General features: G+C 51.3%; 1 protein-coding gene across 9 annotated transcripts in view; it reads right to left on the reverse strand.

The window, feature by feature from the left end:
• The window catches only part of CPAMD8 (C3 and PZP like alpha-2-macroglobulin domain containing 8), a 76478-nt gene that overhangs the window by 44225 nt on the left and 20212 nt on the right, over positions 1 to 12041 (reverse strand). For all 9 annotated transcript variants that reach the window (XR_005989066.1, XM_041763976.1, XM_041763980.1 and 6 more), the window contains 6 exons: positions 10588 to 10716; positions 5915 to 6098; positions 4429 to 4601; positions 3666 to 3815; positions 3113 to 3274; positions 1327 to 1469 (listed from right to left, as the gene is read on the reverse strand). Coding sequence is in view for 8 of the 9 variants with exons in the window: in XM_041763976.1 (XP_041619910.1) it covers positions 1327 to 1469; positions 3113 to 3274; positions 3666 to 3815; positions 4429 to 4601; positions 5915 to 6098; positions 10588 to 10716 (941 nt within the window). In the remaining variant the exon portion in view is untranslated. The remainder of the gene's footprint in view (positions 1 to 1326; positions 1470 to 3112; positions 3275 to 3665; positions 3816 to 4428; positions 4602 to 5914; positions 6099 to 10587; positions 10717 to 12041) is intronic.

A 12041-nucleotide genomic window follows, 5' to 3' on the forward strand; every position in this document is an offset into this window, starting at 1 on the left:
CTGGGCTTGAGAAGGTAGTAAGAGAGGCAGCAGGAGAAGAGGGTGAGAAAGAAGGGGTGGGGGTGGTGAGGACAAGACAGGCAAGAGGAGAAAACACCAACTCCTGTGAAACGAAGCTTTCCAGGACTCCAGGGACAAAGCCACAAATCTAAGGGGGAAATGTGAATCCTTCTCTCTCAGCCATTGATAAGTGAGCAAGCAGACAAACAAGAAGTATGTAGGAATATGGTTCACCATCAATAGGTTTGACCTAAAGCAGGCATAGAGAGCCCTGTGCAGAATTGATGGGGCCTTGGATCTTCTTTTCAAGAAGATGCCAGCATTTACAAAAAAAAATTGGCCACACAAAAAGCCTCCAAAGTAAGAACCAGACAACAGATAACAAATAGGTTCACCAGCTGCAATGCATGTCTGACACAATTTACAAAACATATTTAAAAATAACAATTTAAAATACCACTCTGAAAATTTAAAACGTGTCCACTTCTGGATAAGACACAGCCCCCAAAGTTAGAACCTATTTGGAACCAAGCAATAATGGAAACACTTGGGACGCCTGGGTGGCTCAGCGGTTGGGGGCCTGCCTTTTGTTCAGGTTGTGATCCCAGGATCCGGGATTGAGTCCCACATCGGGCTCCCTGCATGGAGCCTGCTTCTCCCTCTGCCTGTGTCTCTGCCTCTCTCTCTCAGTCTGTGTCTCTCATGAATAAATAAATAAATCTTTTTTAAAAATAATGGAAATGCTTGACAGCACAACTCGAGTGCTGCCAGAGCAGCACTCTGAGGGAAATTCATAACCTTCAAAAGGCTAAAATGTGAAGAGTTACAATAAAAGATTGAAGAATATACTTGGTGTTCAACTCGAAAAGGTAGAGAATTGAAGGACAAAGCCAAAAGAGAGGAGGAGAAGGAAGAGGAAGGAACAGGTGGAGGAAAGAGGTAATAGAAAGAAATTTCTAAGCAGAGAGAGGGACTGTCAAACCCCAGCTAACCTCCCCACCCCAAACCCTCTGTCTCAGAGAGCTCTGCTCCTGATGTACCTTGCTCCCTCTGCACTCCCAACCCTGACACACCGAGTGGGGCGCTGAAGTGCTTGGTTCCCCAGCCCACTGGGCCAGCAGGGACTTTGCCCCTAGCAGAGGCAATATCTGAAGGCATTTCTGGTTGTAACAACGGGGGGAAAAGGGTGCTATCCGCATCAGGTGGGTGGAGGCCAGTGCTGCTGCTCAGCACCTGCTGTGCATGGACAGCTCCACCGTGGAGAATGATCCAGTCCCCAGTGTCCATAGTATGAGTTCAGACAACCCTGCAGGAGGCAGCCATTACCTGGGGGGTTGTCTGGAGGACCCCGCTGCCACCAGGCTTCCCGTGTGGGGCTGGAAGGCAGGGACAGCCTCATCGGTGTACAGGCCACCATCCTGTCGGTGGTTCAGGCTCACCAGGTTGGTCATCACCACCAGTCCAGTTTCCTAAGCAACAGACAATGCCCAGAACCCCGGTGGACAAGTGCATGTGATGGTCCCAACAGTTCCATCACTTTGAGGCTACTGCCCAGCATCACCACGGCTTTGTGGCTCAGTAGGGGCAGGGGGCCCATCCTCTGCTCTGAGCTTGGTGACATGGGCTGAAAGGACTGTGGGACCCAGTGACCACGCAGGGTAGAGCAGTGGGGAGGCCAGCACATCTGTGGCCCAGGCACAAAAAGCCACATGTATGATTCCATTTATGTGAAATGTCCAGAACAGACAAATTCACAGAGACAGAAGGTAGATTCATGGTTGCCGGGGGCTGGAGGAGGAGTATGGGGAGTGACTGCTCATGGGGATGGGGTTTCCTTTTGAGGTGATGAAAATGTTCTGGAATTAGACAGAGGTGCTGGCTGCACAACATTGTCAGTGTCCTAAGTGCCACCCAATTGTCCACTTTAAAATGGTTCATCTTCCTGTTAATTCTGCTAATTGTGAATTTCACCATTAAAAAAAAAATCAGTTGGCACCTTGCCTGACCTAAACCAGAGGCAGCTGACTGCAAATGCGACTGTTCTTACCTTCATCACTGCTAAATACTGGAAGAAGGGCGCCTGGGTGATGCTGTCAGTTAAGTGTCTGCCTGCAGCTCAGGTCATAATCTTGGGGTCCTGGGATTGAGCTCCACGTTGGGCTCCCTGCTGGGCAGGGAGCCTGCTTCTCCTTCTGTCCCTCCCCTCACTTGTACACCCTTTCTCTCTCTCTCAAATAAATAAAACCTTTAAAAGGAAATACTGGGAGCAACTCAATTGCAGGGAAGCCCCGTTCTGGACTGGCCAGCTCTACTTTGGGAACAAGGAATATGAGCCCAGTTGCTTGGACTCAGAGCCATCACCTCCTAATTGCAAAAGCTGCCAGGGCCCAGGAGTTCATGCTGCCAGGCCTTCAACAAATGTGTAATTGAAACATCACCTGTTCCAATCCAGATATAGATACACCTGCAAATACGGGTACAGACAGATACAGACGTGGAATGTATTCTGTAGCTACTATAGCAAATGTTAATTGTGGGATCTAGGTGGTAGGTATATAGGTGTTTGTTAACTTGTTCAACTTTTCCGTAAGTCTGAAAACTTTCCATAATAAAAACAGGGTGTTTTAAATGATTTTAAAACTGGGATGAAAAGCACCCACATATGTGCCATGCATTCGAATGGAGAAGTGGAGACTGCCAGCATCCTAATGTGGCATGATCTAGAATGATGCTTGTGCCTACTGCATGCCCTGGCACCCCTGGCCCCCACAGCCAGGAAGGAGGACAGATACGAGCTACGAATGTCAGCGGGGGTGAACCTGCCACCTGAGAGAGCATGGCTGCCTGCCCCCAGTGTAAAGGTTTTCCTTCCAGCAAAGCACCCTTAATGTCTTTGCTCCATGCCAAGTTCAAGTTATCGGTCGACACCCCATCTGCCTTGCAAATCAGGAGGGTCCACTATGAGCCCTTATTGGGGAGAATCAAAAACTAGTTCTGCCCCAATAAAAGTTTGGGAACTTCCACCTTGATCATTTCTATATCCCCGAGATCGTTTGTTTCAAGAGGAGAGGAGCTTGGAAGGGGCGGTGGGTCGAAGGCCACCTGTCCTTACAGCAAAGGCAGACCCGGAGTCCTTGGTGATGCCCCAGGGCCATGGGAAGGCGGAGGAGCGCCGGCGGCGTCGGGCTGCCAGTCCAGCCCACCAGAAGGACCCATCCTCCCGGGACACCCCGAAGGCATCAGAAACATCATAATCTTCCAATTCCTGGAAAATCTACAGGCAAAGGGGAAGAGAGGCTGGTCAACTGGAGGTTGCTTTTCAACCCAAACTGGCTCTCAGGGGTCTGGCGTGCTCCCATCTCACCCTCCTTGCACAAATATCACATGGAGACCATCTTAGGTGATAGGCATGAGTGTCATTAGCCCATTGGAAACATGGGGCAGAGGAGCTGGAGAGGTAGGATCTGGACAATGTTATAGGGTGAGAGTCTGATGAATTTGACCCCAACATCTTTCAACTCAGCAAAGCAATGATAAGGATTGGGTTTACCAGTGACAGAAAGAATCTGGACTCATATGGGGCCCTTCACTTCCTGGAAAGGGAGAGCCTCCCACCCCCGCAGCATGAAGGTGCTGGACCCTGGCGCCCAAGGGCCCCCACTCACCTGTGCCGGAGTCAGCTGGAACCCTGACCTGAGCAGATAAATGCTCTTGTCCACCGCAGTGATGCACACACAGCTGCCCCTCGCAGCCCTGACCCGCAGGTCAACAACCTCCCCGGGCTGGGTTTCATTTGCTGAATAGGTCAGTGAAACCTGGACCCAAACACAGCAGGGAAGAAGTCAGGAGCTTGGCCAGACTCGACTGGTCCCCCTACCCCCATCCCTCTCCACCTGCCAAAGAGGCCAGCTCAGTGGGGACCCTGGCCTTGCTGCCCAGGTGAGGACGAGGGCAGAAGGCAGAGTGACAGGAACAAGACTGGTGCAACTAGAACATTCTGTGCTGAGGATGGGAGGGGAGCAAGGAGAAAGGGGGGTGGGGACAGGCACTGGCTGAGGGCATGTAGCAGCCAGTTTCAAAGGATGCAGGGAGAAGGGACAGAAAGCTGAGCCCACTGCTAGGGGCATGAATAGTGTCCCTTAAGTCTGGGACCCAATGGAGACAGCGAGCAGCTGACGGCTCTCCCTGTGTGTTCCTAATGCAATCTCCATCTGGGTGACTTTGGGAGGAGCTCTGGTAAAAATGCAATTTGGTTGCAATTATTCCCAAAGGCAGGGCAGCCCTTGCAGTCCTGCCTTGATACCCTCTGGGAACCCAAGTGGCAGCTGCGGACAGCCCACTCGGGGCACAGACACCCTAGAGTTCCCCCCCAGCATCCCTAGATGGTTGTTGCTGGGCCACTCCCCCAGTCGGCTCCCCATGTCCCACCTGGTTTTCAAAGAAGTTCTCAACAGCAAACTGGAGGTTGTCCGCAACCCCTTCTCCATTCTCCCTGACATAGAAGACCAGCAGACGGCCAAGGGGGACCATGCTAGGGGTCACAGGCAGCCGGAGAGAGGTCACACACACACTGACCTCAGCTGCTGCGGCTGGAGGAGGCTCTAAGACAAGTTAGAGGTGGGGAGAGGCATGAGGACCCAGCACCCCACACTGGGACCAGCCATGCCCCAGGTTGCCCTGGGGATGACCTGGGGCCCAGCACAAGATGGGTGTTGGTCCTGGGCTGAGTACTCCTGGATACTCACATTCCCTGTTACTTCACCTAGAAGGGAAGGGAAGGGAAGCCCAAAAGGATGTGGGGATATGACTCCCAAAGCACCATCTGGGCCAGCAGTTCTCAACCAGAGAGATGCTGCCCCCCAGGGGACATTTTTGGCTGTCATGGCTTGGGAGTGCCACTGGCATCTATGGGGCGGGAGGTCTGGCATGCCGCTGGACACTCTGCTGTGCACAGCATGGCCCCAACAACAGGAGAATGATCCAGCCCCAAACATTAGTAGTGCCCGGAGTGGGAAACTCTGGCTTTCCATGAGAGGGACCCTGGGTTCCGGTCTACCTATGCATCTATCTATCATCTATCTATTATCTATCTATGTCTATGAACTATGAATGAATACGTCTATGAATCTAAGTGTGAATCTAAGTATAGATCTAGATCTATCTACTCATAAATCCATGAGTCTGTCTATCTATCTGTCTATCTATCTATCTGTCTATCTGTCTATCTATCTATCTATCTATCTATCTATCTATCTCTGATTCTCACCTACAGCTGACTTTTCCTTTTAGGGACAGTAGCAATGTCTAGAGATTTTTTAAGTCATCGTATTGTGTGTGAATAGGTTGCTACTGGCACTGAATGGGTGGAGGCTGTGGACGCTCCCTGACACCATACTGCACGCCGGACAGCCCCACCACAAATGGCCTGCCTTCAGCTGTCCCCATTGCCCAGTCTAGGGATCCTGCTCTAGGCAGAAGGATTATGAAGGGGGAAGAGGCTGGGGAAGACCCAGAGGAGGCTGTGGGTCTCATGAGAAGCACATGGAGTCAAGGAGGGAGAGGAGGAAGAAGACTCCTGGTTGGGAGGGTGACCTGGGCAGAGTCAGAGAGGCCGCTGGCTGATGGCCACACAGCACAGTGTGGGCCAGCACAGGGGTCCAGCCTGTGGCTGGCCTGCCCCTTGTGCCCTGCAGACAGGCAGTGAGGACAGCCTGGAGAGGACCTCTCCACCTCCAGCAGCTGCTCACTGCCCACCTCCTGGTCTGAGTCACATCTTGCCTGGGACACAAGCCCTCTGTTCTGAGACAGGCTCCCCCTCCAGGGTGAGTCCTGCTTACCCCTCCTTTCTGGGGCACCTACCCCGGTCTCAGTGTTTCCGAAGGAACAAGGAACACCTGCCTGCGGCCTGGCTCACCTGTCTCAGAAAGGTGCATTAACCGAATCGGTGTCTCTGCGGCTGACCGCCTGCTTCTCTGCTGAGTGATGTGGGCGGGCTGCTGGCCTGAGAGCACAATGTTGCCCCTCGCGGCCACCTCGTAGTACAGGGTGAAGTTACAGGGACACGTGGACTTCACGGGGAAATGGGCTTCCCTTCCCACCTGTGGAAGACAGGCAGCATGAGGAGCCCTATGTGGCACCCATAGCCTGGCACCAAGGCCACAGCTCCCACTCCAGGCAGATGGCCACTCTGGGGCCACAGGGAGGCCGGGACAGCTGAGGCAGGAGTGCCAGCCTCAGAGCAGAGAACTGGGCATCCCGGCAGTGGCCACGGCCCCTGGGCAGCCTCAGCTGGCTGCTCTGTCAATGGGCTGTGGTGCGGATCGAGTGTACTAACAATGTGGAAGCTCTCGATGAGGTGATGTGCAGTAAAAGAGTGAACCTGGCCCGAAGAGAGCTCTGGCCTTTGGCCCCCGGCTCCCCAGGGGGGATCTCTAAGCCTCTGCAATGTCCTCCCTACTAGGTATCTTTGTTTACCTGAGGGCTCAGGCCCCACCAGCTACTGACAATATGATTTATGAGGACTGCCTGGGTCGCACTCAATCAATTTGAGTTCTGGAGAGCCTGGAACTGAGAGGTCAGCCATGCAGGTGGTCAGCCATGGCTATGTGACTGACCCCCCAATAACAAAACCCCAGACCCTGAGCATCCCGGGTCACATATTTGCTAAGGGTCTGGTGTCCCGCATACATAAAGAACTCACAACTCGGCAATGAAAAGACAAACAATTTTCTAAAACTTAGAAACAGCAGGAGAAGCTGAAGGAAGGATATACAGGATCTCCCTGTACTGTCTGAGCAACTCTTCTGAAAAATCTAAAATTATTCCAAAATTTAAAATTAAAAAAAAGGAATTGATAACAGATTAAAACATATTGAACAATTGTTTTCAGGTCCTCAAGTCTGTAACATACTCTACACAATGACACAACAAAAATAACAGTAGGGAGGAGAGAAAGAAAGTTCTTTCCTTTTTTTTTTAAGATTTTATTTATTTATTCATGAGAGACACAGAGAGAGAGGCAGAGACACAGGCAGAGGGAGAAGCAGGCTCCACGCAGGGAGCCCGATGTGGGACTTGATCCTGGGTCTCCAGGATCACACCCCGGGCTGAAGGTGGTACTAAACCGCTGCGCCACTGGGGCTGCCCAAGTTCTTTCTTTTTATAGAGGAACAGCAGCTAACAAATGTAGGAGGAATGAGAGAGTTCAGAACCCCCATCATGATGCCCCTATTGTGGTAACAGGTCACAATGAGAATTGTCAGTGATGCTAAAGGCACGGGATGAAAGGTTGCTGGGGATCATGACAGTGTGGCAGGGGCCTCAGATTGTCACCCCGGTGATTCAGTGGCCTCACCCACAAGGAAAAAGAGCTGAGAGTTATCACACTCCAACTGATGATAAGATGAGCTCCAGCAACATGGAGCCTTCTTCTTTTTTTTTTTTTTTTTTTTTTAACATGGGGCCTTCTAAATCTGTGCCTCTTGACAGGATACACAAGCGGCACATATGTGGCAATTTTGCCTGATTCTAATTAATAACGTGGGATCATCTACAAGACCACGGACCTAAATTCTTCACAAAAATCATGCTTATGTAAAGGCAGAGGCGGGGACTATTCCAGATCAAGAGCAACTAGGGACACAGAAGAGCCAAATGCAACACGTAAACTGATCCTGAATGAAATGCACGCACACGCACACACACACACACATACACACACATGCATGCGCGTTCACATAGGCACATGCATATGGTTGCATGCTTACATGTATGTGCATCATAAGACTGTGTAGATGTAACAATATCTTGAGTTAAGACAATTTTCTTAGATGTCATAAGAACCTTGAGATCATGCTGAAAAATGTCCTTATTTTTAGGACATGTTATGCTCAACTATTTAAGAGTGAAGCATCACAATATACGTAATTTATTTTCCAATGTTGCAGAAAATGAAAAGTCTAAAGAAATGGATGGCTGGGTGGATGTGTGGGTGAATGGATGAGTGGATGGCTGGGTAGATGGGTGGATGGATGGATAGGCTCATGGGTGGATAGATGAGTAGATGTGTGGGTGGATGGACGGGTGGATGGCTGGGTGGGTGGGTAGGTGGACAAGTGGATGCATGAGTGGGAGGATGGATGGATGGACAGAGGCAAAATATTAATTCATAAATCTAGGTGAAAGGCATATGGTTATACCGTTTTCTACGATTTCTAAGTTTGTAAATATCCCCCTTATAAAAAGACATCTAAACAAAAGTCCCCTTGGGTTTCAATGTTGGAAAAAAGAAAAGAGCAAAACCTTTCTCCTCTCCTCACACACTAGCCCCATGGCATCACGGCAACCCTGAACGGCAGGCTTGACAGTCCCCATTCTCAGAGCAGCTCATCCCTGCATGCACCTCAGATCTGGAGGAAGGAGAAGGACCCCAACACAGAGCCCAGGCTGGACCAAGCTCAGTCACTCTGGTCTCCATGCCCTGAGGCCGTACCCTGGGGGGCGCCCTGGTGACAGTCATGGGGCAGGGGGAAGCAGGAGTCTGCTGACCCAACTCAGGCAGGATGGAGATGTCCCTCCAAGAGGAAAGTCTGAGTGACCCAGCCAAGTCCTCATCTAATGGGAACTGTGGCACGGCCAGCTGGGGACACAGGGCTCCTTCCCGCCCCCACAGGAAGGCAGCCAACACCAGCATCCCCACAAGGCGCTGCTGGTTGAATAGCATTACAAGAACAGCGTGTTCAGCCAAGCTGGGCACAATCTCCTCTGAGTTTCTCATTCTCAGAACCCCTGCAGAGGGCCGCTAGGTCCCAAAATGGGTGGCCCTGGTGCCAGGATTCCTCTGAGCTGCATCCCAGGGGCCCCTGGCCCGTCTGGGCAGCAGCTCTCGGAAAGGGAGTTTACGGGGCTGGTAGGGCCGGGGAGCAATGCCTGGGAGCCTGCCACCACTCCTGGCGGCCAGGCTCTGCCCTCAGGCTCAGTTAAAGGAGCTAACAGTGTGCTTCGTTATACATACATCATTCAAGATGGGGTAAGCATTCCACAGTCCTTGCGTAGGGTTTGGTCCTATGTGCATTTTCAGGCATCCATTGGGGATGTAGGGATGTATCCCCATGGGTAAGAGGTGGACTGCTGTATATATGTGAGGGGGAAACAGCTATTTTGAGTTTCTGCCTGGGCAATTGATGGCCTGACAAGCTGCTCACAGCCAGAGTCTGGACATTTATATGAGGACCCAAGCTTAGGATTCTGGCCACAACTTTCTGCTTCACTTTTCCCCACGTGCCTTTTAAAATAACCCCTTAGGGTTAGGGACACCTGGGTGGCTCAATGGTTGAGCATCTGCCTTTGGTTCAGGTCGTGATCTGGGGTCCTGGGACTGAATCCTGCATCAGGCTCCCCGCAGGGAGCCTGCCTCTCCCACTGCCTATGTCTCTGTTTCTCTCTATCTCTCATGAATAAATAAATAAAATCTTTCATAAAAAATAAAAATAACCCCTTAGCACTGACCCCTCAAATGTTAGCGACCTCCTTCTCAACCACCTTATGAGTAACAGGTGCTTGCTGCCCTACTGTCTGTCTCCTAGGACGTGACCTGGGACAGAGGACTGTCCTTTCCCCCAGGTTCACTATGTGCTCGCTCACCCCACTCTGGGATCTGTACCTAAATCTCATGACTTGACTTCCTTTGTATGTATTGAAACTGTGCCCCCAGTCAAAACAACTCCAGGGGTTTTCACTTCTCCCAACACAATAGGACATTCTGGAAAAGGCAAAAATATAAAACAGTGAAAATATGGGTGGTTGCCAGGGGCTCGTGGGGAGGGAGGGATGAATGAACAGCTGGGTGGAACGCTGAAACCATTCTGTACGATACTATAATGCTGGATGCGTGTTGTTATACGTTTGTCCAAACGCACCGAATCTGCAATATAGAGAGGGCCCTAACGTACCCTGTTATTATTTTAGTTAATAACAACAAATCGATACCAGCTCATCAATTGTAACAGGTGTGCCACCCTAAGACAAGCTGCTAATCACCAGGGAACCCGCATGCGGGGGACAGAGGGAGCAGAGGAACTCTGCACTTTCTGCTCAAATTTCACAGCTCCGCATCTCCACACCCATCTCCATCCATCTTGCTTAATCAGGATTGTTGAAAATAGACTGGGAGGAAGGAACACGGGACCCAGACCTAGGACTGTCTCATCTCCGTACTCAGGTGTGTCTCCAAGCATTGGCTGGGGAAATCCGGTGCCTGCACCCAAGGAGTGCCACCCTGCGGACAGCGGGAACCTGGGCCAACAGTTGGGGGTCCCACCTCAGTGTGGGAGCAAGTGATGGTACCAGCACCCCGAGGGCCAGGTTAATCAGGGTAAACCCCAGGCCACAGCCTAAAGGTTCACCATGATTAAATCCCAGGCATTCATCCAGAAGAATCCCCCCCCCCCCACACACACACACACACACTGCTGAAGGGACAGGGACTCCAGTGTCCCTGCTGGGGCATGCCCACGTCCCCTGAGGTGCATGCTTGCTGCTTTCCTGAGGCAGCTCGTGCCAGGGGAAGGGCACACCTGAAAGCCTTACCTGCAGGGGGCGGGGAGGTGGCTGCAGCTGCAGATAGCACTGGCTTGGGGAGTACCAGCTGCTGAGAGAGAGATAGCTGGGCAGGTACTGGGCCCCCACAGGCTTCCCCTGGAGCGCTGTCACCTTGGTCTGAAGAAAAGAGGATATTTGGTTAAGGCCTGGGTGCTTGGTGGAAGAAGGGGGTCTTGGGGAAGCTTCTGACTGCCCTGGCCTGCGTCAAGACCCTCTTATGCTCGAATTTCCCTTTGGAGACCCCCTTTCCCCAGTTCTCAGAGAATGGGGTCCAATGTGCCTTAACGCAGTGTTCCTCGGCTCCAGGAAGCAAGGTCCAAGACTGGTCACAGGGTGTCAGGGGGTGGCTCCAGCAGAGGCAGGTGACTCATGTGGCCACCAAGAAAGTTCTATCACAGGCATGTTAGGAAGCCCTCCCCATCCCTCTTTCTCTCTCTCTCTCTCTCTCTCTCTCTCTCTCTCTGTTTTGCCAGTGGCCCTGGTGGCTTCTCAGAGGAGATAACAGCCTAGGAAGTGAACACAGAGAGGGTGGTCAGGAGAAGGAGTGGCCGTGCAGGACAGCATCCCCGGGGATCTGCACCCCACTCCTCCCTCTGTGTGCACCCAGTCCTGCCTGGGTGCTTATACTGCTTTTGCTACTTTGGGGTTTGAGCTTGTCGCCTTCTCTTGCTGCTGAAAAAGGATAGACAATACAAGGGAGAGGCCAGAGTGCAGACCTAAGACTTCTGCGAGATCAAGAGTAAAGAAGTTGGGGGCTCCTGGGTGGCTCAGTTAAGCGTCTGAATTGATTTTGGCTCAGGTCATGATCTCAGGATCCTGGGATCGAGACCCATGTTGGGCTCTGTGCTCAGCGTGGAGTTGGTTTGTCCCTCTCCCTCCGCTCTTCCCCCCATGCGCGTGCTCGTGCTCTCTCTCTAAAACAAATACATATTTTAAAAAATAAAAGTAAAAAGTAAAATAAATAGAAAATAATTAACACCTGCAATTAGTTTTGCTTTTTTTTTTTTAAGATTTTATTTATTTATTCATGAGAGAGACAAAGAGAGAGGCAGAGACACAGGTAGAGGGAGAAGCAGGCTCCATGCAGGGAGCCTGATGTGGGACTAGATCCTGGGTCTCCAGGCTGAAGGCGGCACTAAACCGCTGAGCCACCCGAGCTGCCCTAGTTCTGCTTTTAAAAAAATAATTAGGGACACCTGGGTGGCTCAGCGCTTGAGCATCTGCCTTAGGCCCGGGGCACAGGCCACAGGACTCGGGATCAAGTCTTGCATTGTGCTTCCTGCATGAGGCCTGCTTCTCCCTCCGCCTATGTCTCTGCCTGTCTGCCTCTCTGTATCTCTCATGAATAAATAAATAAAAAACTTTAAAATAAAAAAAAAAATAAAAGAATAATTAAAGATCTTTTCCTAAGCATATTCAGTAACAGAAACAGAATATCTTTC

Source organism: Vulpes lagopus, chromosome 7, assembly GCF_018345385.1.
Source record: "Vulpes lagopus strain Blue_001 chromosome 7, ASM1834538v1, whole genome shotgun sequence".
NCBI classification, from domain to species: Eukaryota; Metazoa; Chordata; class Mammalia; order Carnivora; family Canidae; genus Vulpes; species Vulpes lagopus.